General features: G+C 43.6%; 1 protein-coding gene and 1 pseudogene across 2 annotated transcripts in view; one reads left to right on the top strand and one right to left on the bottom strand.

Annotated features, from left to right (window-relative positions):
- Positions 1 to 8,640: 8,640 nt before the first annotated feature.
- DESI2 (desumoylating isopeptidase 2) overlaps positions 8,641 to 23,846 on the bottom strand; it is a 64,251-nt gene continuing 49,045 nt past the window's right edge. For both annotated transcript variants that reach the window (XM_010353281.2, XM_010353282.2), the window contains one exon: positions 8,641 to 12,047. In XM_010353281.2, the coding sequence (XP_010351583.1) occupies positions 11,814 to 12,047 (234 nt within the window). In that variant the 3' untranslated portion in view covers positions 8,641 to 11,813. The remainder of the gene's footprint in view (positions 12,048 to 23,846) is intronic.
- LOC115899149 lies at positions 12,992 to 23,801 on the top strand (annotated as a pseudogene).

Genomic DNA, 23,846 nt, shown 5'->3' with positions numbered 1-23,846 from the left:
ACTAATCATAAGAAAGTTAGTGTCGTATAGAAATATCAAAGTTGAGTTCAGAACAAGAAATATAAGCCGGGCGCGGTGGCTCACGCCTGCAATCCCAGCACTTTGGGAGGCCAGGGTGGGCAGAACACTTGAGGTCAGGAGTTTGAGACCAGGCTAGACAACATGGTGAAACCCTGTCTCTACTAAAATGCAAAAATTAGCCAGGCGTGGTGGCGCACGCCTGTAATCCCAGCTACTTAGGAGGCTGAGGCAGAAGAATCGCTTGAACCCAGGCCTCAGAGGTTGCAGTGAGCCAAGATCACGCCACTGTACTCTAGTCTGGGTGACAGAGCAAGACTCCCTCTCAAACAAAAAACAACAAGAAATATAACCAAGGATAAAGAAGATTTTCATAATAAGTAAATGGTGAATTTATCAAGAAGACATAATTATAAATGTATAGGCACCCAATAACAGAAATTCAAAATACACGAGGCAACATTTGACAAAAACTTGAAATGCTGAAAATATTCCTTTTAAGGTCAAGGTAGGCTGGGCGGGGTGGCTCATGCCTGTAATCCCAGCACTTTGGGAGGCCAAGGAGGGCGGATCACCTGAGATCAGGAGTTCGCAAATAGACTGGCCAACATGGTGAAACCCCGTCTCTACTAAAAATACAAGAATTAGCCGGGCGTGGTGGTACGTGCTTGTAATCCCAGTGAGGAGGCTGAGGCAGGAGAATCGCTTGAACCCGGGAGGGGGAGGTTGCAGTGAACAACCAGGATTGTGCCACTGTACTCCATCCTGGGCGACCAAGGGAGACTGTCCCCGCCCTCTGCAAAAAAAAAAAAAAAAAAAAAAAAAAAATCAACATTGTTTGGGGAGGTCTTGGTCAAAGGCATGCACAAAATTTTTTAAAAGTTATATGGATTTGGGAGGGAGAAACAGAATTGTCATTATTTGCAGATGATACAACTAAGTAGAAAACTCCAAAGAATATCAGATATGCTACTAGAACTAACAAGACAGCTTAGTAAGATTGTTAGATACAACTCTGTCTATAAAAGTCAATTACAACCACAGACTTGGAGAAAATATTTGCAAAACACATATCTGATAAAGGACTTGTGCCAAAATATACAAATAACCCTTGAAACTCAACAGGAAAACAAACAGCCCAATTAAAAAGTAGGCAAAAGATCTGAATAGACACCTTGTTAAAGAAGATAAACAGATGGCAAATAAGCGTATAAAAAGATGCTCAGTATCATATGTCCTTAGGAATTGCCAAATAAACCCACTACTCACTTATTAGAATGAATAAAATCCAAAACATTGAGAACACCAAATGCCGGCAAGCCTGCAGAGCAATAGGAACTGTCATTCATTGATTTTGCATTTTGGGAATGCAAAATGGTATAGCTACTTTGGAAGACATTCTGGCAGTTTCTTATAAAACATGTTTAGTTTAATATGGTAAATTTATGTTTAAATTTTACTATACGATCTGTCAATCATACTCCTTGGTATTTACCCAAATGAGATGAAAACTTGAGTTCACACAAAAATCTGCACATGAGGTTTTTTTTTTTTTTTTTTTTTTTTGAGACAGAGTCTCACTCTGTCACCCAGGCTGGAGTGAAGTGGTGCCATCTCCGCCTTTTGGGTTCAAGCAAGGTGGATCACTTGAGGTCCGGAGTTGGAGACCAGCCTGGCCAACATGGTGAAACCCTGTCTCTACTAAAAATACAAAAATTAGCCGGGCATGGTGGCGGGCACCTGTAGTTCCAGTTACTCTGGAGGCTGAGGCAGGAGAATCGCTTGAACCTGGGAGGCAGAGACTGCAGTGAGCCGAGATCGCACCACTGCACTCCAGTCTTGGCGAGACTTTTTCTTAATTAAATATCACATGAGGCCAGGTGCGGTGGCTCATGCCTGTAATCCTGTCTCAAAAATAAATAAATAAATAAATGGGCAAAAGATAAGATAAACATTTCACAGAAAAAGAAAACTTAAATGCCTAGAAACGTATAAAGACTTTAAAATTTATTAATAATCAGGAAAATGTAAATCAGAAGCACAGCTAGATGCCAATTGAATACCTACCAGATTGGCAAACATTAAAGACTTGGTCAGCATCAAGTGGCAAGGATATGGAGTAATGGGGACTAAATTTTTCGGCTGGTAGGACCGTCAAGTGTTACAGCCACTTCGGAAAATAGTTTTGATGGCTGCTATGAAGCAGGAATTATCAGATGATCTTTTAAATAATATATCTAGCAGGGTGTCAGGGGCTTTGATTTTTTCATTGTGCATGTAGAGGTGCACAGTCCTCTTCTGATCTTTTCTTTCCTTCCTCCTTCCCTGTCTTTTTCCTTTCTTCCTTCCCTTCCTTCCTTCCTTCCCTTCCTTCCTTCCCTCTCTTCCCTCCCCTCCCTTCCCTTCTTTCCCTTCTTCCCTCTTTCCTTCCTCCCTTCCTCCCTTCCTCCCTTTCTCTCTCTCTCTCTCTCTCTCTCTCTCTCTCTCTCTCTCTCTCTCTCTCTCTTTCTCTCTCTCTTTCTTTCTTTCTCTCTCTCTTTCTTTTGCTGGAGTCTCACTCTATTGCCCAGGCTGGAGTACAGTGGCGTGATCTCGGCTCACTGCAACCTCCGCCTTGTGGGTTCAGGCAATTCTCCAGCCTCAGCCTCTTGAGTAGCTGGGACTACAGGTGTGTGCTACCATGCCCAGCTAACTTTCTTTTTGTATTTTTTGTTAGAGACAGGGTTTCACCATGTTGGCCAGGCTGGTCTCAAACTGCTGACCTCATGTTCCATCCTCCTCAGCCTCCAAAGTGCTGGGATTACAGGCGTAAGCCACCGCGCCTGGCCTGATCTGTCTTTCAAGTACGTATAACTTTTAGCAATATGAAGATGTCATGTACAACATTATAACCAAGACAGCAAATTATCAAGACAAGCAGGCAGAGGTTCCTTTTGGAGGTTATTTTTGCATGGTGGTTATTTGCATAAATATTTTTATTTATCTATTTAATTTATTTCCTAGAGTTGTAGGAGTCTAACAAGGCTCTATTGCTCAAACAGAGCTGGAAATAGTGATGAATATTCACATACATATCCACTCTTCATGGAACAAGACAGTGTTGTTTGGAAGTTCTTAACCAAATTAATCAGATTCTTTGAACTACTTTTGTGATGCTGAGTGTTATCTTTCCCAGTGGCTGCGTGGGAGTTGGGCACCAGTTTTGATCTCTTTGACTCTTTTAGTTAATTATAAAAAAACATTTTTAAGGCCAGGCTCTAGAATTTCATTATATGACATTAGAAAAGAATAACTAGCTTGTGGAGCTGTTTGGTTAGAAGATGGAGAGAGGGCTGAGTAAGACTTCACTTAATAAAAGTGTAATATCTTTTTTCCTGCTTTAATAAAATTAAACATGCACTTTCCTTACAATCTACCAATCCTATGTCTAGAGAAATCATTACATCTGCAGCAGGAGCTATGCATGATAATGTTCATAGGAGCACTGGTCATGATAGCAATAAAAACTGGCAATAGTCCAAATATCTGTTAGCGGTAGAATGTATACATAAAACTGTGGTGTGTTTATCCAACAGAATACTATACAGACTGGGCGCGGTGGCTCACACCTGTAATCCCAGCACTTTGGGAGGCTGAGGCAGATGGAGTACCTGAGTTCAGGAGTTCAGGACCAGCCTGACCAACATGGTGAAACCCCGTCTCTACTAAAAGAAATCAGCCAGGTGTGGTAGTGTGCACCTATAATCTCAGCTACTCAGGAGGCTGAGATGGGAGAATCACTTGAACCTGGGAGGCGGAGGTTGCAGTGAGCTGAGGTCATGCCACTACACTCCAGCCTGGGCAACGAGAGCGAAACTCTGTCTCAAAACAAACAAAAACCTGTACAGCAGTGAAAATGAATGAACTACAACTATAGATATAATATGCATGGATTATAAAAATAATGTAAAAATTTAAAAAACTGAAATGTATGATTCCATTTCTATAAAGTTCAAAATAGGCAAAACCAAATCATATAGTATTGTCCAGGGATGCACATGTAGGCACAAAGGAACGATTACAAAAAACTAGGATTGTGGTTAGCCTTCCAGTGGGGGAAGAGGAAGCGGTTGGGGAAGCCTGCATGTGTTGCTGATACTCTATTTTTTACACCGAATGGTTGTTCAGGGAGGTGTTCATTTTATCACTTTTTAAGTTGTACATATACTGGCTGGGCACGGTGGCCCATTCCTGTAATCCCAGTGCTTTGGGAGGCGGAGGCAGGCGGATCACCTGAGGTCAGGAGTTCGAGACCAGGTTGGCCAACATGGTGAAACCCTGCTCTACTAAAAATACGAAATTAGCTGGGTGTGGTAACACGCGCCTGTAATCCCAGCTACCTGGGAGTCAGGCTGAGGCAGGAGAATTGCTTGAACCCAGGGGGTGGAGGTTGCAGTGAGCCAAGATTGCACCATTGCACTCCAGACTGGGTGGCAGAGTGAGACTCCCTCTTAAATAAATAAATCAACCAACCAACCAACCAACATATGCATTCTCTTGCAAACATATTTCACAAGGCATTATTTATTTATTTATAGAGATGGGCACAAATTCAGGTGAGTTTGTAGACTGGGAGATTGCCTAAATTGTCTCTGTATTTTCACTGAAGCGTAAAGCGAGGTTCTCAGCGAAATGTCCGGGGAAGGTGTGGGAGAGGTGAAGACAGAAACTATGAGTGTCATCCAGGAGAGCAGGAGAGTAGGCTGACAAGGGACTGTAGTACATTGTGGCTTGGTGTCATGTGCCCTTGTGAGGTTTGTGGATAGGATCAGTAAACTCTAATCAGTCAGCCTAGTTGTGTGGCTTTTTCTTCAACATTTAGCTCATCAGTCTCATGCAGAGAGGTCTCAGAACAGCACAGGTTTGCCAGGCTATTAAAATGGAGAAAGGGGCATGGGACTGGAGGGTACTGAGAAGGAAATGATTGAATTATTGGCCATGGAATTTAGGCTGAGTGAAAACAGAAAGGAAGATGGGAGGGAGGTGACGTTAGGATTGATGGATTTGAGATCTTGGTAAGTCGAAGACTTGGAATGTAGGGTACTAGTGTGGGCTGGGAAGTTCATGGTTAGCGATGCTTAAAATTAAGATTTTTAGAAGTGGTTTAGAATGTTACTAGTGATGGGCTGGGCACAGTGGCTCACGCCTGTAATGTCAGCATTTTGGGAGGCCGAGGCCAGCGGATCATCTGAAGTCAGGAGTTCAAGACCAGCCTAACACGGTAAAACCCTGTCTCTACTAAAAATACAAAAATTAGCTGGGCATAGTGGCGGGAGCCTGTAATCCCAGCTACTAGGGAGGCGGAGGCAGGGGAATCGCTTGAACCTGGGAGGTAGGGGTTGCAGTGAGCTGAGATCGTGCCATTGCACTCCAGCCTGGGCAACAGAGCAAGACTCCATCTAAAAAAAAAAAAGAATGTACTAGTGATGAAAAGTTGAAGGCTTCAAAGAATGGCTGACATGAAATCAAGACATTGAATGGTTCTCAGCTGAGGTCAGGACTGCTGATCCCCTGGGGGATGAAATGGGGAGTACGCAAGGACACGTGATGTTGCAGACTGTGGAGGGGGTAGAAGGCTGGTAATGTGCAGGGAGGGTGCAGAGATGCCATAAGGCTCATATTGTGGAGGATTGCCTAGCACAAAGAATTGTCCTGCCCCAAATGACAGAGCCCCAGTTAAGAAGCACTGGGCTAGGGTACTGGACAGATCACCTATGTGAACGTGCAGAGTGACGACAAGGAAATGCTGGAGAGAAAGACAGTATGAGCAAGAAGAGGGACAATGAAGGGGAGTAGCTCATAGAACTGGCTAGCACAGGTTTCACTGGAGCTGGAGGTTTTGAAGGGAAGAGGAGAAATTATTTAGAAGCAGCAATTGGGAGATGGAGGGTACACTTAGGGAGAGAGATTCTCAAGGGACAGCCAGGTTTCGGGTAAAGCAGAAAGGTCAAGAAACATTTGAAAACATGGAGTCTACTGGGTCATTTGCCTGTCACAGATTGAGAGTTCCAGAGGGCACATTGGAAAGGGGGGACAGCAAGGATGAATAGGGGTGCTGGCCAGATAAGGGCATGTAGAGAGTTGTTGGGGATGAGTCTGGAGATGGGTGGCCTGGGGGGCTTGGGCTTTCCATGATGACTCAAGTGAACAGGATGGCCGCCTGAAGCGCCTGGCCCTGGTGGTCTCTCACAGGAGGTTGGATCTCAGTTGGACAATAGTCCTGAATCCTTAGTGCATAGATCAGGGGCTTCTAGGTAACTCCTCCCTGTAGAAACACCAGAGGGTTCAAATTCATGGTTCATGTTTATTGGGGCGGGTAGTCCTGGAATAATTTATGTAGCTTGAGTCAAACCCAGTAAAAATCTAGGAAGTCTTACTGCACCTATACTGAATTTTGGAGGGGAGTCACCTAGCAGGTCCTTCAGATACTCACATGTTCAGGTTGCCCGACATTAACTCATCCAGGAACCACGCAGAACTGGGTCTTATGAAATGCAGCAGTGCTTCTTAAACATGAACGTACTCATGAATCACCTGGGGATTTTGCTAAAATGCTGATTCTCATTTAGTAGGCCTGGGGTGGGCAGATTTGTCATTTCAGAGAAGTATGTGCTCGCATGGAAAGAAGAGATGCTTTAGAATTGGTTGAGTTCAAATATGGGCCTTCCCTACGCCATCTGTGTGGTCTTGGGCAACTGTCTTTGTGTAAAGCAGGAATGATATCATAGGCTGTTGTGAGAATTAAATGAAATAATGTGTGTAGTACTCAGCATGGGCCCAAGCACAAAGCAGAGGTAAAGATTTTCATTTTTTTTTTGGTTTTGTCATCAAAACCCACAACGTGACCTTCTGTGGATTATCAACTGCTTGCCAGGGGGTAATGCCAGGGTATTTCTGTGGCACCTACTCACTGATCCTGGCAGAGGGAGAGGAAGGCTTGAGAGTTTTCCTCAGTCTTTGTTTATGCCTGAGTCTTGTGGCCTGGCTCCCATACATCTTCTGGTTTTTTGATCTGAAAATCCCAGCCCCGCTGAAGTGGATATGCACTGGCCACGTAGACTGAGAGTGTGAGGTAGACCAAATTGCTTTTCTTAGTCTGATTGGTTCTTCACTTCCCTATCAAATGCATCTTCTTCTTCCAGTGGAGTAATGCAGGCCTCATTCACTCCACTCCACTTTGAGGAGCCTGGTGTAGTGGCTTTGGGAACTTTACTCCCGAGTCTACATATTTACAAGGCTGTGAAGACAGCCTCATGGGTGGGGCTTCAGATGTACCTGAAGGCTGTCCAGGTATAAATCCCACAGATCACCTAGACATCTGGGGTGTGAAGGAAACAGTCTGGTAGCCAGTGGCTTAGAACCAGGCAACTGTTCCTAAGGGAGGGGTCAGGTGTCAGGGAGGCACTCAAAGATGGGGATTCTACACCAGTCCTCACCAGCATGGGACCGTGACGCCTTCCCAGATCACGACAGGGCTCCAGAATAGAGGGGCTCATCTACTCAGGAGGATGAATGCCTCCGAGTATGGTGAGAGGAGACTCTTTACGTCCCCTGTTGGCTTTAACAGGAAGGAATGACTGAGGGGCAGGTATGAGAGGCCTCAGCAATGCTCTGGGCTTTGACTCCATAAGTAAGTAGCTGTCTGCCACTGATTTAATTCCTGGAACGTATAGCCAGAAGCTGTTAATCTTTATTAGCATTGACTTCTGCAAAGTTATTATAGAACAAGGTCAATATCTGGGTGATTAGGAGAACTTCAGGAGCAGGTAATGAAAAATACACAACGAAAGACCACTGTCCTCCAGATACTTGGCATTCTTTCTCTAAGCAAGATCCCGAAGTTGCTTTACCAGCTTTGAATTTGTAACCTCCTTGTGAGAGTCTATTAGGAACCTGTGTTAGCCTGGGGGAAGAGCTCCCCTTTGCCTATTGTTCTGGAGGCCAGAACAAGTAAGTTGTACATAGATCATTCTTGCTTAGCAGAGTGGACAGGCATTGACGGGTCACAAAAGGCTGGTATTCATTAATTTAACAATAGTTAATTCAAGAGAAATTTTTGAATTAGTAGAGGAAAATATTACTCCACAGTGTGCAGAAAGGTCAATGGAGGAGAAAGGGGAAGGGGTAGGTTGGAGGTGCCAAGCATTGGAGGACAGGTCCGTGGGAAATGAGCTCATTCACTCAGGCTCCTGCTTGCTTTGCTGCTTCAAGACAAGCGAGTGTGTGTGCATGTGTCGGGGGTATTCCTCTGCAGGTCTGTCCCCTGCACTTGGGGGAAGGAGTCCATTCTAGCTTGCCCTTCTGCCTCCATTTCCCAGAAGCCAGGGCTGGCACTCCTACCTGTGAGCAGGTGTGGCTACGCTCTCTGACAGCTAAGGCACTGGCCCACAGATTTGCGCACAAGAGGAATGCAGGTGAATCAAGGTGCATGTGCATGTGAGAGGAAGACAGGATGGAGGGGGCTGGCTGTCATGCTCCTGCCAAGCACATGGGAGCCTTGGGTTTTAAAAATACACCTCCCCACCTCACCCAACACAAATACACAACAGTTGTAATGTGAAAGTCAGAAAGCACTATAAAACATTTCTTATAAAAGTATTTTTTTAATAAATCAATGTATTTCAATGTTGTAACATGATAGCCCAATGCTATATCAAGGTAGCAAAAGTGAAGATTCCTGGTATTTTGATATAAACACTATGAATGACAGTACACTTGCATTCAACTTCACAAGAAATTATCTTCAGGTCCATAAAGATTCTTCGACAGCTGTAACACCTTTCAAACAGTAAAGATGTACATGTATTGAAAGAGTAGACAATGAAAGCCTAATAACTGAGCTGTGCTCTCAATGGTTGTATGGCTAGCTTGCTGAACAAAAATCTAAATCTTTTAAAGAAAATACAGCATATATCAAAGTTACAGAGTATCTTACAGAAATGGAGTCATAAGGAGACACACAGATTAGAACCCTGAAGCAGTGAATGTGTTTCTACCCGTTTTGTGATGGAAGCAGCCATGGATATCGAGTCCTGCAGCTAGCTGTCTGTGGTGTTGAATCTCCTCATACACACAATGCTACCAATGGACTAAAACCAGAATTCCCTGCTCTGTACAAATGCTGGTGATGGGTAACTTGCTCTATTGCTGTGGGTCAGAGCAACAGCTGGCTGGATTCAGGCATCAGGAAGAGGCTAAGATCATACACCACTGCCTTCTACACTCCAACAGTTACACTTTCCAAAGCTGATGCTCCCCTTGTAAGGGTCAAAAAAAAAAAAACCCCAAGCGTGTTTAAAACAAACAGCAGAAACCAGAAGCTTCTGACCCTCTAACATGTATTACTGTCCACCCCACCATGAGAAGTATGTCCACCTGGTTACAACAGAGAGACTCCGTACCATATGTATATTCATGACCAGATTGTTCATATAGGATTTTTCTTAACAGAGATTAGGTTGAGATCTGTTTCAGATGATTCTTTTTCTCCAAGGGCAAGAAAAAGCTGGCTAAATGCTAGTTAATTAAATCCATTCTCAATTTTGAACTGTAGAGAAGAACCTGACTTGAATGAGATTTTCTAAAGGAAGACATTTATTTCTCAACCTCAGGTATAATTAGATTATAAGGAGTCTCATGTCCAGAATTGTATCTGCTGATTGTTAGTATGGTAATTGGCCTTAGGACACTATTTTTACTAGAACCCTTTACATTATTTTTAAACTCCAAATGCTGCAGATGAAAGTAAATACGACAAAATAATAAAATCACTTGTGTGCTGACTCGCTGGATTCTGGTTAAGCACAGATGGGATGTTGATATTCACCAAGAAGTGTCTAACGGCTACTGTGTGTGTCAGTAGCCCAGGTTTCAATCATATGTACTTGAATGAATTAGAAAAAAACTGTACTCCTCACATTATTAAAAATATTACAAGCAAACTGTATCCAAGGCTTTGTACTAACCTGGGTTTTGGGGATAGGACTCTTTTTAGTGAAAAAGTCACTGCTAGAGACTTAGTGTTTTGCTCATATCTCAATTTTAGACCTGAACCAAATGGACATCTCATGACGTTCATATATTCCTTTCTTCTGTCACACCTCTTGAAACAAGCGCTCTGCCCCCTAAAGAACTAAGGGTAATTTGTAAGGGCTTGCCTCTCTGGAAACAGAACAGTCGAAAGTATAAATTAGGTTAAGTGGCTTCATTGTCCTCAGGCCAATGCTTACAACCCAAGGTTTATTTTCCCTATGAACAGGGTGTGCTTACATTAATAAAATGAATCAAAATCAGCTTATGGAAAAGTTAAAAATATAGTTTACTGAAAGATTATGTATCCTCACACAGACCAATAGCAAACAATCCAATCTAAAAGTTTAAATAAATGTCAATAACTTTAAAACTATATTATATATATATAAAGCTGAAGTCACTGCCTTGGATAATTTTACACTGTATCCAATATTTTACGTAGGACATTCATTCTTAAGGCAGAAAAATTGAATTTGACATGTAATGACTTGGTTGTTACATCCAAGGGTCAAACTAGGAGTAGACTGGAGCAGACAGATTCCTTGCTAACAAGGATTTATCTGTGATGACAATTTCATTCTTAGAGTATGTTACGTAAGAGACATACATTTGAGAGAACATATAAATATGAATCTTAAGACACAAATATGATTTTTTTAACGATTGGTCAATGAGACTAGGCATTCTATTATGACGTGAAATGACTCCCATGACAAACGCCAACATACTCTTTCTGATATGGTACATAAAGAGTATAAAATATCAACTACCTTTTTGGGGTGGACTTTAGATTCTAGTTTTCAAGGTTTAATATAAAAGGTAGCCTGAATAGTTAAAAGCAGTTGAATGTCAACTCACTGCTAACTTGGAAGGCTACCACTTAGGGTATTTCTATGCCATCAAAATCCTGTGCAAGGAGGAAATACATGTGTATTAAAATAAAAATGAAGCCCCTCCCCCAATGCATGTGCAACACAGTTGTCAGTTACTACCGAGAATATCTTGAATAAAAAACATCTAAACTATAGAATGAGTGGCATCAAAGTCAGAGAGACGTAAGAACATATCACCCCACCTAGGTGGACGGATATTTGGGATGAAAGCAGGTGTTCCATGGGCACCTGGGGAGATGAGCTACTCAGAGTGGACGAGGGTGTGAAGAGGAACTGGACCGTGTGCTCCTTCACCTCAGGCCAGTCTGGTTCTCTGCATCCTGGTGCCAACAACTTTAACAAAACAAACACAAATCTAAAAGACCATTCTTAAGCAGGTGATGGTGACTATAACTGTTTAAGTACCTTTTTGTGTGCCTATTATTTATGCCATAGATCTGGCAATTGTCAGAAGTATACAAAGATTACCTGCCTAATTTTTGAAGACACGAAGATTTTCTCTTTCACGTGGCAGGAGTCCATGCAAGATTTGTAAACAGCGATACAAAATACTGTAAACATAACTTAACAGAGCTTATATAAAACAGAAGAAGTAAATCCAGATTGACGAGTGGGTAAAAAAAACAGAGGGCAGCTTCTTACAAAGTTCTCCCTCCTGCGCAAGTGATTTTTTTTTTTTTTGATTACAAATATAATCCTGAGCTGAAAAACTGGGATTTGGGGGAGAGCCATCTTTGCATACAAAATATCCAAAGGATGCTTCTCTATTTACTTTTCTCTAGTGATATTCGACTGCCAGAGACAGTTCTGAATGTGTGACTTTGGAGACATTTATAGTTTAGTGTGGCGCCCGGGTCTGGAGCCTGCTGCAGTGCTTGCCACGGAAGCGGATGCGGCAGCATCCTCTGCTTCCTCCAGTTCATCCTGGAGCTCTTGGCTGACACTAGACTGCAGGGCTGCGGGCGTGAGCCACTCCTTCGGGAGACAACTCTGTAGAAAGGGTATACAGGAGCTGAAGTAGGCAAGCCGATTGATCCAGCGAGGAATCTCTTTCCCACAGAGAATCTACAGAAGAAAAAGAGTTCTGTATTAGGTAAGAGAGGTTAAGATTACCTCGTCCACTGACAGGGAGTGGAGGGTGGGAGGAGGGAGGTGGCTTACAGAGAAGCCACTGCAGAGTAGCCTTCAGTGGTGTTACTCCAGGCTTTTGATAACAAGCAGCTCTTTACTCAGGACCTGGGGCTCTTGACTCAGGACCTGGGGTCCCTACTGTTGGCTCCATTCCTTCCTTTCTAAAGAACCTTGTCAAGTTGCTTACTTTTCATATCTGAAATCAAGCTAATTTCACTTGGCTCCTTTCTTTGATCTCTGCAACTGCCGTGAGACACACTGAAAAGTACTTTGAACACACAGAAGACGCTTGTTAATACAATGTATTATTAGAGTAACAGAAGCTCCAGGCAACTGGAAGAGTCAATCTTGGATGTTTTCCTATTTGTGAGTTCTCCTTTTTCACAGATTCTTTTTGACTTTTCCCTTTCCTCCAGTGTCTATCACTCCATTTTTCCTGGTCTACATTTTACCCCTTTACTTTTCTCCCTGACTCACTTGTTTCAAGGAGCTCATCCTGGTCCAGAAAAAACAGCCTGGGTGATCGTGTCTCAAAGAAAAAAAAAAAAAAAAAAGTGTGGGCCAGGTGCAGTGGCTCACGCCTGTAATCCCAGGACTTTGGGAGGCTGAGGCCGGCGGATTACAAGGTCAGGAGTTCGAGATCAGACCGGCCAGTATGATAAAACCCCGTCTCTACTAAAAATACAAAAAATTAGCAGGGCATGGTGGTGCACACCCGTATTCCCAGCTACTCGGGAGGCTGGGGCAAGAGAATCGCCTGAACCTGGGAGGCGGAGGTTGCAGTGAGCCGAGATCACACCACTGCACTCCAGCCTGGGTGACAGAGTGAGACTCTGACACACACACACACACGTTTTCCCAAATGAAGACCTGGCTCCATGACTCCTCTGCGGAAGTAGGCCTGGAGTCAGATAAGGCATGGAAGCCTGGCCACGCTTCAGTCTGAAAACACCAGCAGGGGTAGAAATCGGTGCCAGGAGGAACCCTCCCAGCTGCTGATCTGCGTCTGTATTTCCCACTTCCCATCCCTACATTTCCTTAGGACTCTTGAACCCTTCCCCCGCTCCTATTTCAAATAGTAAGAACTGGGTCTATTCTACGCCCCTAACTTTATTCTTTATTATCCTCTTTCTCTTGTGCAGACAACGGACTGGGCTTCTGTTCATGCCCCACTGCCACTTTGTTTTTGCCTCCAATTAAACCAAAGATTATGATCACGTGATCTCAGAGTACCATCTTAGATATCTGCTTAGATATCTGCATTTCTTAGGTAATAACTTTGGAAAGAGGTTTCAAAGAACCTTATGTCTAAAAATTAGCTAAAATTTAATAAGCTGGCACCTATAATTATACAACGTGTACCTTTTCTCCTAAAAGTTTAGTCCTACCTCTTAATGGTTATTACATTTATTTTAAATAGTATGTCTCTGTCTTAACTATAGGGAAAGTGAGATGGTCTCACTTGAGGGAAGGTAGCATGTGCTAACCACTTGTGATTATCAAGCACCTATCACACTGCCTGGGAGTACAGAGAGGTAGACACTTAAAAATATTTGGGCTGGGTGCAGTGGCTCACGCCTGTCATCGCAGCACTTTGGGAGGCCGAGGGCAGATCACGAGGTCAGGAGATCGAGACCATCCTGGCTAACACAGTGAAACCCCGTCTCTACTAAAAATACAAAAAATTAGCCAGGCATGGTGGCGGCGCCTGTAGTCCCAGCTGCTTGGGAGGCTGAGGCAGGAGAATGGCATGAACCCGGGAGGCGGAGCTTGCAGTGAGCTGAGATCATGCCATGGCACTCCAGCCTGGGCGACAGAGCAAGACTCCATCTCAAAAAAACAGAAAAAAATAAAATCAATAAATTGAAGAATGTGTACATGAGGCCAGGCACGGTGGCTCATGCCTGTAAATCTCTGTACTTTGGAAGTCCAACGCAGGAGGATTACTTGAGGCCAGGAGTTCAAGACCAGCCTGGGCAACATAGTAAGACCTTGTTTACACACACACACACACACACACACACACACACACTCTCTCTCTCTCTCTCTCTCTCACTGGGTGTGGTGGTGTGTGCCTGTAGCCTCAGCTACTTGGGAGGCTAGGGCAGGGGGATTGCTTGGGCCCAGGAGGTTGAAGCTGCAGAGAGCCAAGACTGTGCCACCGCCCTACAGCCTGGATGACACAGTGAGATTCCATCTCAAAAACAAAACAAAACAAAAATGTGTATATCAACTACATCTGCTCTTAAAAATGCTGCCAAACAGGCCGGGCAGGTGAGGTGGTATCTTACACCTGTAACCCCAGCACTTTGGAAGGCGGAGGTAGGTGGATCACTTGAGGTCAGCAGTTCAAGACCAGCCTGGCCAACATAGTGAAACCTCGTCTCTACTAAAAATACAAAAATCAGCCAGGTGTGGTGGCACACACCTGTAATCACAGCTACTCAGGAGGATGAGGCAGGAGAATCGCTTGAACCCAGGAGGCAGAGGTTACAGTGAGCCAAGATCATGCCACTGCACTCCAGCCTGGGTGACAGAGCAAGACTTTGTCTCAACAGAAAAAAAAAAAAAAGCACTGGGACATATTTAAGGTTATCTGCATATTTAGAGGTTAATCATGTAAGTCGTGACTATCTAGTTAAAGTGATAGCGACTGCTGCCTATTCAACAGCCATTTCCCTCATTCTCCTTCCCGAGTCCTAATTTCATTCAGTAATCTACCCTCCTCCATATAGCCAAGTGCTACAGGTGAAGATGACTTCATTCCAACCCCTGAGGGTGTGGCTTGATTAGCACAAAACAGAGTCCTATCTATAGCCACCTGGTTTTGTAGATAAAGTTTTTTTTTTTTTTTTTTTTTTTTTGAGGCGGAGTCTCGCTCTGTCACCCAGGCTGGAGCGCAGTGGCGTGATCTCAGCTCACTGCAAGCTCCGCCTCCCAGGTTCACGCCATTCTCCTGTCTCAGCCTCCCGAGTAGCTGGGACTATAGGCGCCCGCCATCTCGCCCGGCTAATTTTTTTGTATTTTTAGTAGGATGGGGTTTCACCATGTTAGCCAGGATGGTCTCGATCTACTGACCTCGTGATCCACCCACCTCAGCCTCCCAAAGTGCTGGGATTACAGGCTTGAGCCACCGCGCCCGGCCTGTAGATAAAGTTTTACTGAAACATAGCTGTGTCTATTTGTTTATGTATTGCCTACGCCTCTTAGGCTACAATGGCAGAGGCAGAGTTGGGACCATGAATAGTCCATAAGCCTAAAACATTACCTGGCTCTTTCAAATACAAGTGTACCAATCCTTGGTCAAGCCAATTTTTTTTTTTTTTTGAGATGTAGTCTTAGTCTGTTACTCAGGCTGGAGTGCAGTGGCACGCTCTGGACTCGCTGCAACCCCTGCTTCCCAGGTTCAAGCGATTCTCTGGCCTCAGCCTCCCGAGTAGCTGGGATCATAGGCATGCACCACCACACCTGGCTAATTTTTTTTATTTTTAGTAGAGATAGGGTTTCACCATGTTGGCCGGGCAGGTCTCAAACTCCTGACCTCAGGTGATCAGCCTGCCTCTGCCTCCCAAAGTGCCAGGATTACAGGCGTGAGCCACCATGATGGGCCAAGCCAATGTTTTTAAAACCTTGAGTCGTGACCCATTAGTAGGTCATTGAGTATTGCTACCTGAATTTTTAAAACAAAACAGACTGTAGGTAGCGAGGTAACCATGACACATCTTAGTTACGTGCCTGTGTGTGTGTAAACTGGGTCACAATGCAAAATGTATTTCTTAGGTGACTAGTGATCAAATAGTATTTGGTTTATATAGCAAAATGAATTTTGCATTTAAGCTCCAATCCAGCAGTCCCTCTTCTAGAAAATCAAGTGTACAGATACAGTGGCAAAAATAAAAAGATGTATGTACAGGGTTATTCATCGCAATACTTTTTGTAACAGCAAAAGACTAAAAATCAAGTGCCATTAATAGGTTGAATAAATTATGGTACATCCACACAAGGAAGACTATTCAGCTAAAAAAAGAAGTGAGGAATATTTCTATATACTGCTACAGAATGCACTCCAGGATACACTATTAGTGAAAAAAGCAAAATGGAGAAAAGTGTATATAGGATGCTCCCAAAATATAATAGTGCAACAGGCAGAGAATAAAATTTGTAGACATTCCCATTCCAAAAGGGAGAAAACGGAAGGAAGAAAGGAGTTACTAGTCCCAATTTTAGAATCCAACAAGGGAACGTCCATTAGGTTTCGGGGCCTGGGAATAATCTTCTATGGCCCTTGGTTCTGCTATCTGGAGATTCTATCCTTTGAGTCATCCTTTTTCTCCAGCCAATTACCTGCTTATAGAATTCTGACAGTCCAAGCACCTTCTTTAATTTTATCCCCTCTCTGTCGCTTTCAGTCCAAGCAGGCAGTGTTTCTGCTAATAGAGCATTCTCAAAACACTGTGGCTCTCTTGCGTATGTCATGGGACTGACTCCATTAGAAAAGATGTTCCTCCACACATCTTTCCTGAATAATCCCATCTCCATTCTTGGTTTCTGTTGAGATGGTTTAGAGGATCCACAAGTCACATTAATTTCTTCAGCCGTTAAAGGAAAAAAAAAAAAAAAAAAAAAAAAAAAGTGGTCCAGTCATACCCTTGGCTTTCTCTGTAGCATCCTTTCCTAATAGTGAAGCTCCTAATTTTAGCGTCTTTTGCAATCTGGATAGGCTGAAAAATTTCCTAAATCATTACATGTTGATTCCTTTCTGTGCGTTAATAGTTCTTCCCTCTATTGCTCTTTTCACATTTTACTAGTAAGCAACAAGGCAGGCTGCATCTTCTATACTTTGCTTGGAAATCTCCTCAGCTAAATATAACCCCATAGAAATAAATTCCAATTAACTGTAAAACACATGACTTTTACTGTATCTATTAAGCCACAATCTAAAGATGAAAGAACGACAAAAAAACCTTAACTTTCTAGTACTCCTATTGGTGGCAGTTATGGTGACACTATTATTCTACAGCTGTTTTAGGTATAGAGGAGTAAAACAAATCAGCAATTGTTTCTTGTTGTTGAGAATTTAGATTTTTGACATGGGATAGACAAAATGTAGCTATATCATTGATGAGGTTAAGTAAAAACTCTGTAGCCCAAATGTGTAGTAGAAATGTCACTATGAACCTGTAAAAAAAAGTCCTAGTTTCATCTACTTGTGGGGGTGGGGAGCTAGAAACAATTATCAATTCAGTAGTAGTGGGCAACCTAATGCCCAGATTAAAGTTTCTAAATATTTGCTATTAGAAGGAAACAGTTCTGAGGTAGAAAATATGTAGATGAGCCTGGAATATCTTGACATAGCAGAAAACAAAAGGCTATAGAAGATTATTAGGGACAAATCAAAAGACTTATGAGCCAACTTGAAGAGGCTCCCATGCATCAAAGATGGGACAAAAACAGTCTTTCCACTGATCTGAAACATAAAATACTTTTAAATCTGGGGAGGAGATATTCACTATGCTAAATTTTCAAAACAGGAAAAAATATTTTGCGGGGAGAAAAAAACCACTTAGAGAATACTAGGGAAGTGTGTCAGGGATCCCCAAGACCCAGTTTTTCCACCTCCAGATTTTATGATTTTAGAGGACTCACAGGACATAGCATATAGTTGTATTCACAGGTATGACTTATCACAGCGAAAGGATATGAAACAAAATTCACAAGGGAAAAGGTGCATGGGGTAAAGTTTAGAGGAAAACAGGTTTCCACTCCAGCCTGAAAAATTAGTTTGAGTCTTTGTTTCAGAGGGACTACCTGAAGACAGTTAGTTCCATGTTGGTTCATGACATCAGGTTATCAGCCTGACGACTGTGGATGACATCTGGAGGTGTTCTGTGTGAGAAATGCAGGAGCTGAGGCCACTCCCTGCTCCCATAGGTTTGAACACAGGCTCAGCAGGCTGTTTGAATTCAAAGTGCTTGCAGCATCTTAAAAAGGTAGCATGGGAAGTTTTTCTTTAGGAAGAGGGGAAAGGCAGTATTGAAAAACAAAGATCATCAGTCTTTGCCTCCGTTGAGATTCCCTAGGTGCCAGTGTTTGTTTTTTGTTATTGTTACAAAATCAGTATGTCCCATTTAGCAGTCATAGTTTCAAATTTACAAAACTGTCCTCTACTCTCATCCAGACCTTTTGTCTGGAAGGGATGTATTAAAGGGGGACAAAAGTTTTCACAAGATTTTTTTTCTTTTTTGAGACAGAGTCTTGCTCTGTTGCTAGGCTGGAGTGCAGTGGCACAGTCTCGGCTCCCTGCAACCTCCACCTCCCGTGTTCAAGGAATTCTCCTGCCTCAGCCTCCTGAGTAGCTGGGACTACAGACCTGCACCACCACACCCAGCTAATTTTTGTATTTTTAGTAGAGATGGGGTTTCACCATGTTGGCCAGGATGGTCTTGATCTCTTGATTTCGTGATCCACCTGCCTGAGCCTCCCAAAGTGTTGGGATTACAGGCATGAGCCACTGCGCTTGGCTGGAAAATATTTTTATATAACATAACCAGAAAGATATGTTTCAGAAATGGACAGAATTAAATCCTGAATTTTCAAAATATTTCAAAATGGTTTTAGAGAGCCACTCACCACTTTCATCCTGATCCTTCATTTAGTAAGTGGCCTATAGCATCACTCCATTTCTGGAGACAGCTGCATTTAGTAATCAAACTGCCTTACTAAGGTGTGTGCACCAGTAGAAAGGTAGCAGAGTAGCAGCAGACTGTAAGTCCACTGTTGCAAACTGCAGCTTACCCAGGAAGTCCCAAGTAAACACGGTGAAACTTTCCTGAGAGAGGTGGAGAGTAAGATGGGTAGACACAGGGGTCACAGTCCTAGTGATATGCTTTCCCCTCAACATGCAGCTTTTGTCAATAATCACAAATTGGGAATGCAATCAGTCCCTGTATCAGAAATACAGAACAGATCAGCAGTTCGACTTTGTATGGTACCACCAGAGAAGCCGGTTCCCATGGACACCTGTGATAATCCACAGTTCCGTCAATATCCATGTTTTCATAGTGAAGAGCCCCACAGAGTGGTATCCTAAATCTGCCTTGATCCCCAAGTAGAAGTCTTGTTCCCTGAGCCTGTATCTCTTTTAGTTTAACACAGCTTGTTTAGCTAAGACTGAAATAGTGTGTAGGAGACAATGTCAAGTTTTAGCTCAAGTGTCAAGTCCAAGCAATTAGGATCTATGAATTCAGGATTCCAAAATACGCCAGAGACTTTTCTTTGGCAGCAGTAAAGCTGAGATGCTGAAGGGCCAGTCGTGTTTCCAAGGCCAAGCAAAAAGCAAAGCTTTCCTAAGTGCTTTCTAAGACCCACTCAAAATTATGCACATCAGGCTAGAAAATCACCAGCTTCTAGGGTCAGACATCTGGTTTTCTATGAGCTCACTTGCAATTAAAAACTGCTCACGCCTATAATCCCAGCACTTTGGGAGGCCGAGGCAGGTGGATCACAAGGTCAGGAGATGGAGACCATCCTGGCTAACACGGTGAAACCCCGTCTCTACTGGAAATACAAAAAACTAGCCGGGCGGGGTGGCGGCGCCTGTAGTCCCAGCTACTTGGGAGGCTGAGGCAGGAGAATGGTGTGAACCCGGGAGCTGCAGCTTGCAGTGAGCCGAGGTCGCGCCACCGCACTCCAGCCTGGGCGACAGAGCGAGACTCCATCACAAAAAACAAACAAACAAAAAACCAAAAAAACCCAAAACTGCTTTAAAAACTCTTAAAAGTGTATGTCTTTTTCCAGAGGCTCCAATGGGCAAAAATCATAGTAAATATCAGCTGTGAGACATATTTTGCTTTCAACAAAGGATTTAAATTTCCATCTATCCTACAGCAGCAAAAAGCAAGGAAGTTGTGTCCCACTAACTTTTTCTTTGCAGCATTGCCTTATTGAGCTAATCCCTCTACCATCTGTGACATTACAAGCATAAAACATTTTATATCAACTTCTATCATACATCCGCAGATGTAATAAGGCCATTAACTGCCCTCCACCGCCCCACCCTGGCCCGACACCTTCCTCACTGCAGATGTATTCAACCCCTTGCAGTAAATTTAGCAAAAGGTTTAATATTACAGTTGCGGAGGAGACCCTAGTTGGAATGGGGTTGAGGGCGTGCAGGTAGGCTAACTACTGAAGTATGTCCCCTGCCCTTTTTTACTTTGCTCCAGCCCTGAGAACCGATTCAACCTTTTTTCCTCCTACTTGTGAGGAAAGCGTGCCATCAATGTTTAACATTTTTGGCCCAACCAAAGCTCATCTTTGGGAATTTTTGGGCCTTTTTTCTTTCTTCCTGGAGGAGAGAACAAAAACTGAAGGTATTACCTGGGCTATACTTCCTTTTTCTCCTCACCGTAACCAGCACGGCCAGAAGTAGCCAGGTGATCTAGTGAGTCAGTTCTCCTGGAGTTGGATCTGTCATTTCAAACTCGACAGGTAACTTTTACCTTTCACAGGCAACAGCTCAGCTGCTGTTTCATATCATGGATAACTCCACAGCCATCCAGACATCAAAGGTTTTCCATCCTCCACCCATTTCAGCCTTTCTTTCCTCAGTCCTTTTTTTTTGAGACGGAATCTCGCTCTGTCACCCAGGCTGGAGTGCAGTGGCACGATCTCAGCTCAATGCAACCTCTGCCTCCTGAGTAGCTGGGATTACAGGCATGTGCCACCACACCAGGCTAATTTTTTATATTTTTTATATTTTTGGTAGAGACAGGGTTTCACCATGTTGGCCAGGCTGGTCTCAAACTCCTGACCTCAAGTGATCCACTCGCCTCAACCTCCCAAAGTGCTGGGATTACAGGCGTGAGCCACCGTGCCCGGCCAGTCCTTTTGTTATATTTCTGCGAGTCAAAGGTCTCCACAACCACCCCCAGGTTTGGTGATTTGCTAGGACTCAGGGATCAGCATAGCATACTCATGACTATGACTTATTACAACAAAAAGATGCAAAACAAAATCAGCAAAGGGAAAATATACATGGGGCAAAGTCCAGAGGAAAGCAGGCACAAGCTTGAAGGATCTTCTCCTAGTAGAGTCAGGTAGGATGTGCACGCTTAATCCCCCAGCAGTGGTTTGTGACATATGTGAAATGGCTACCAGGGAAGCTCATTACAGACTCGGTACCCAAGACTTTTTATTGGGTGCTGGTCATGCAGGCGTCCTCTGCCAAAATCCCAGAGTCCCACAGGGAAAGCAGGTTTTTAGCATAAACCAAATTAGTTGTACAAACAGGTTAGGCAAAGGGAGTCACTCTTCTCAGTTCTAGGAATAAGAACCTTACAGAAGTCCAAGCTCCCAGATGCCAGCTTACGGCCAATTCTGCAAGCAGGCCTTTCTAAGGACAGCAGTTTTAGGCCTATGTTAGTTAACTCTTCTGTAAGGGAACCAACTTGTTTTTTGAAAACAAGTAAAGGGGGAAAAAAATCAGGCATCTATCTTGCTCTATCACCCAGGCCTGAAGTGCAGCAGTGCCATCTTGGTTCACTGCAACCTCTGCCTCCTGGGCTTAAGCCATCCTCCCACCTCAGCCTCCCAAGCAGCTGGAACTACAAGGCACACACCACCATGCCTGGCTAATTTTTGTACTTTTTGTAGAGATGGGGTTTTGCCATGTTGCCCAAGCTGGTCTTGAACCTGTGCGCTCAAGCAACCTACCCGCCTCAGCCTCCCAAAGTGCTGGGATTACAGGTGTGAGCCACTGTGCCCAGTTATCTTGCCTTTTCTATGGGGAATGTGTCTCAGGGTGACCAGCTATATGAACTTTTGTTTAGATTTGGATTCAAACAAACCATTAAAAAATTATGACAACTGGGGAAATCTGAACATTGTTTATTTGGATAATATTAAGAAATAATGTTAATCTGTGGAGTGATAACGTAATTTTAGGAGTTAATTTTAGGAGTGATGACATAATGTGGTTATGTTATAAAGAATCTTTATCTTTTAGAGATGCAGAGTGAAATATTGATACTTGAAATTAGGCCAGGTGCGGTGGCTTAGGCAGGTAATCCCAGGACTTCGGGAGGCTGAGGTGGGAGGATTGCTTGAGTCCAGGAGTTCCAAACCAGCCTGGGCAATATCATGCAACCCCATCTTCACAAAAAATACAAAAACTGGCTGTACATAGTGGCATGTGCCTGTAGCTCCAGCCAGTTGGGAGGCTGAGGCAGGAGGATCACTTAAGCCTGAGTTCTAAGCTGCAATGAACTATGATCACACCACTGCACTCCAGCCTGCGCAGTAGCAAGACCCTGTCTCTAAAGGAAATCTGGGATTTGTTTCAAAACAGTTTGGGGCTGGAGTGGTATCTAAGTGACAGTTATATAGGGGCTCATTATATTCTTCTACTTTTATATGTTTTGAATTTTCTACTGAAAATATTAATTTTATTTATTTTTTTGAGATGGAGTTTTGCTCTTGTTGCCCAGACTGAAGTGCAATGACACCATCTCTGCTCACTGCAACCTCTGCCTCCTGGGTTCAAGTGATTCTCCTGCCTCAGCCTTCTGAGTAGCTGGGATTACAGGCACCTGCCACCATGCCCAGCTAATTTTTGTATTTTTAGTTAGAGATGAGGTTTCACCATGTTGGCGAGGATGGTCTTGATCTCTTGACCTTGTGATCCCCCCACCTTGGCCTCCCAAAGTGCTGGGATTACAGGTCTGAGCCACCACGCCTGGCCGAAAATACTAATTTTAAAAAGACATTTAGATTAGACGAGTGGCATTTAGTAATGGTAATGCCAGTCCTTTTGCTAGTGCCTGGTTCATAATTAGGCATCTGACACAATTCTGGCTGTAAAACATGGATGCTTTCAGAAGGTTAGGGAAAAGGGAATTCCAGAAAGAGTTTCACTGTTTCCAAAGGGAGAGAGACATAGTCTCCCTCTAGATGTTGTGCTAAAATTGTTACCTCTATCTGAAACCCACAAAGGGAGCTGGCCTGGGGGTAGGGCCAACATCCCAAGGATGGCAGCTTAGAGAAATGAATAAAGACCTTACATCCCTATGACACTCACAGTTGAGACACGGACCACATTGGAATGTAGCCTGCCTTATTCTGGACTTGTTTTGTAAGATAACGTTTCCTCAATGTTTAAGCCAATTAGCACCCAATTCGAAGAGACCTATCTTGCAGAGTAGAGGCTGGCAAACTTTTTCTGTTAAGGGTCAAACAGGAAGTATTTTGGGCTTTATAGACCATAAATCTTTGCTGCAACTACTCAATTCTGCCACTGCAGCCGGAAGGCAGTCAAGAAAACAGGTAAACAAATAAGCATGGCTGTGTTCTAATAAAACTTAGTGAATCTCTCTGGTCTCAGCCACAGAAGCAAGGTGACGAAGGCAACATCATCATTTGGAAAGCGTCGCAATAAGATGCACACGTGCCACTGCTGTGGCTCTAAGGCCTACCACCCTCAGAAGTCGACCTGTGGCAAATGTGGCTACCCCGCCAAGCGCAAGAGAAAGTATAACTGCAGTGCTAAGGCTAAAAGACGAAATACCACCAGGACTGGTCAAATGAGGCACCTAAAAACTGTAGACTGCAGATTCAGGCATGGTTTCCATGAAGGAACACCACCTAAACCCAAGAGGGCGGCTGCTGCAGCATCCAGTTCATCTTAGGAATTTCAATGATTAGTCATGCAATACATGTTCTGGTTTAAAAAAAAAA

The sequence above is a fragment of the Rhinopithecus roxellana genome, chromosome 8 (genome assembly GCF_007565055.1).
Source record: "Rhinopithecus roxellana isolate Shanxi Qingling chromosome 8, ASM756505v1, whole genome shotgun sequence".
NCBI classification, from domain to species: Eukaryota; Metazoa; Chordata; class Mammalia; order Primates; family Cercopithecidae; genus Rhinopithecus; species Rhinopithecus roxellana.
This window is presented reverse-complemented; position numbering and strand designations above follow the sequence as displayed.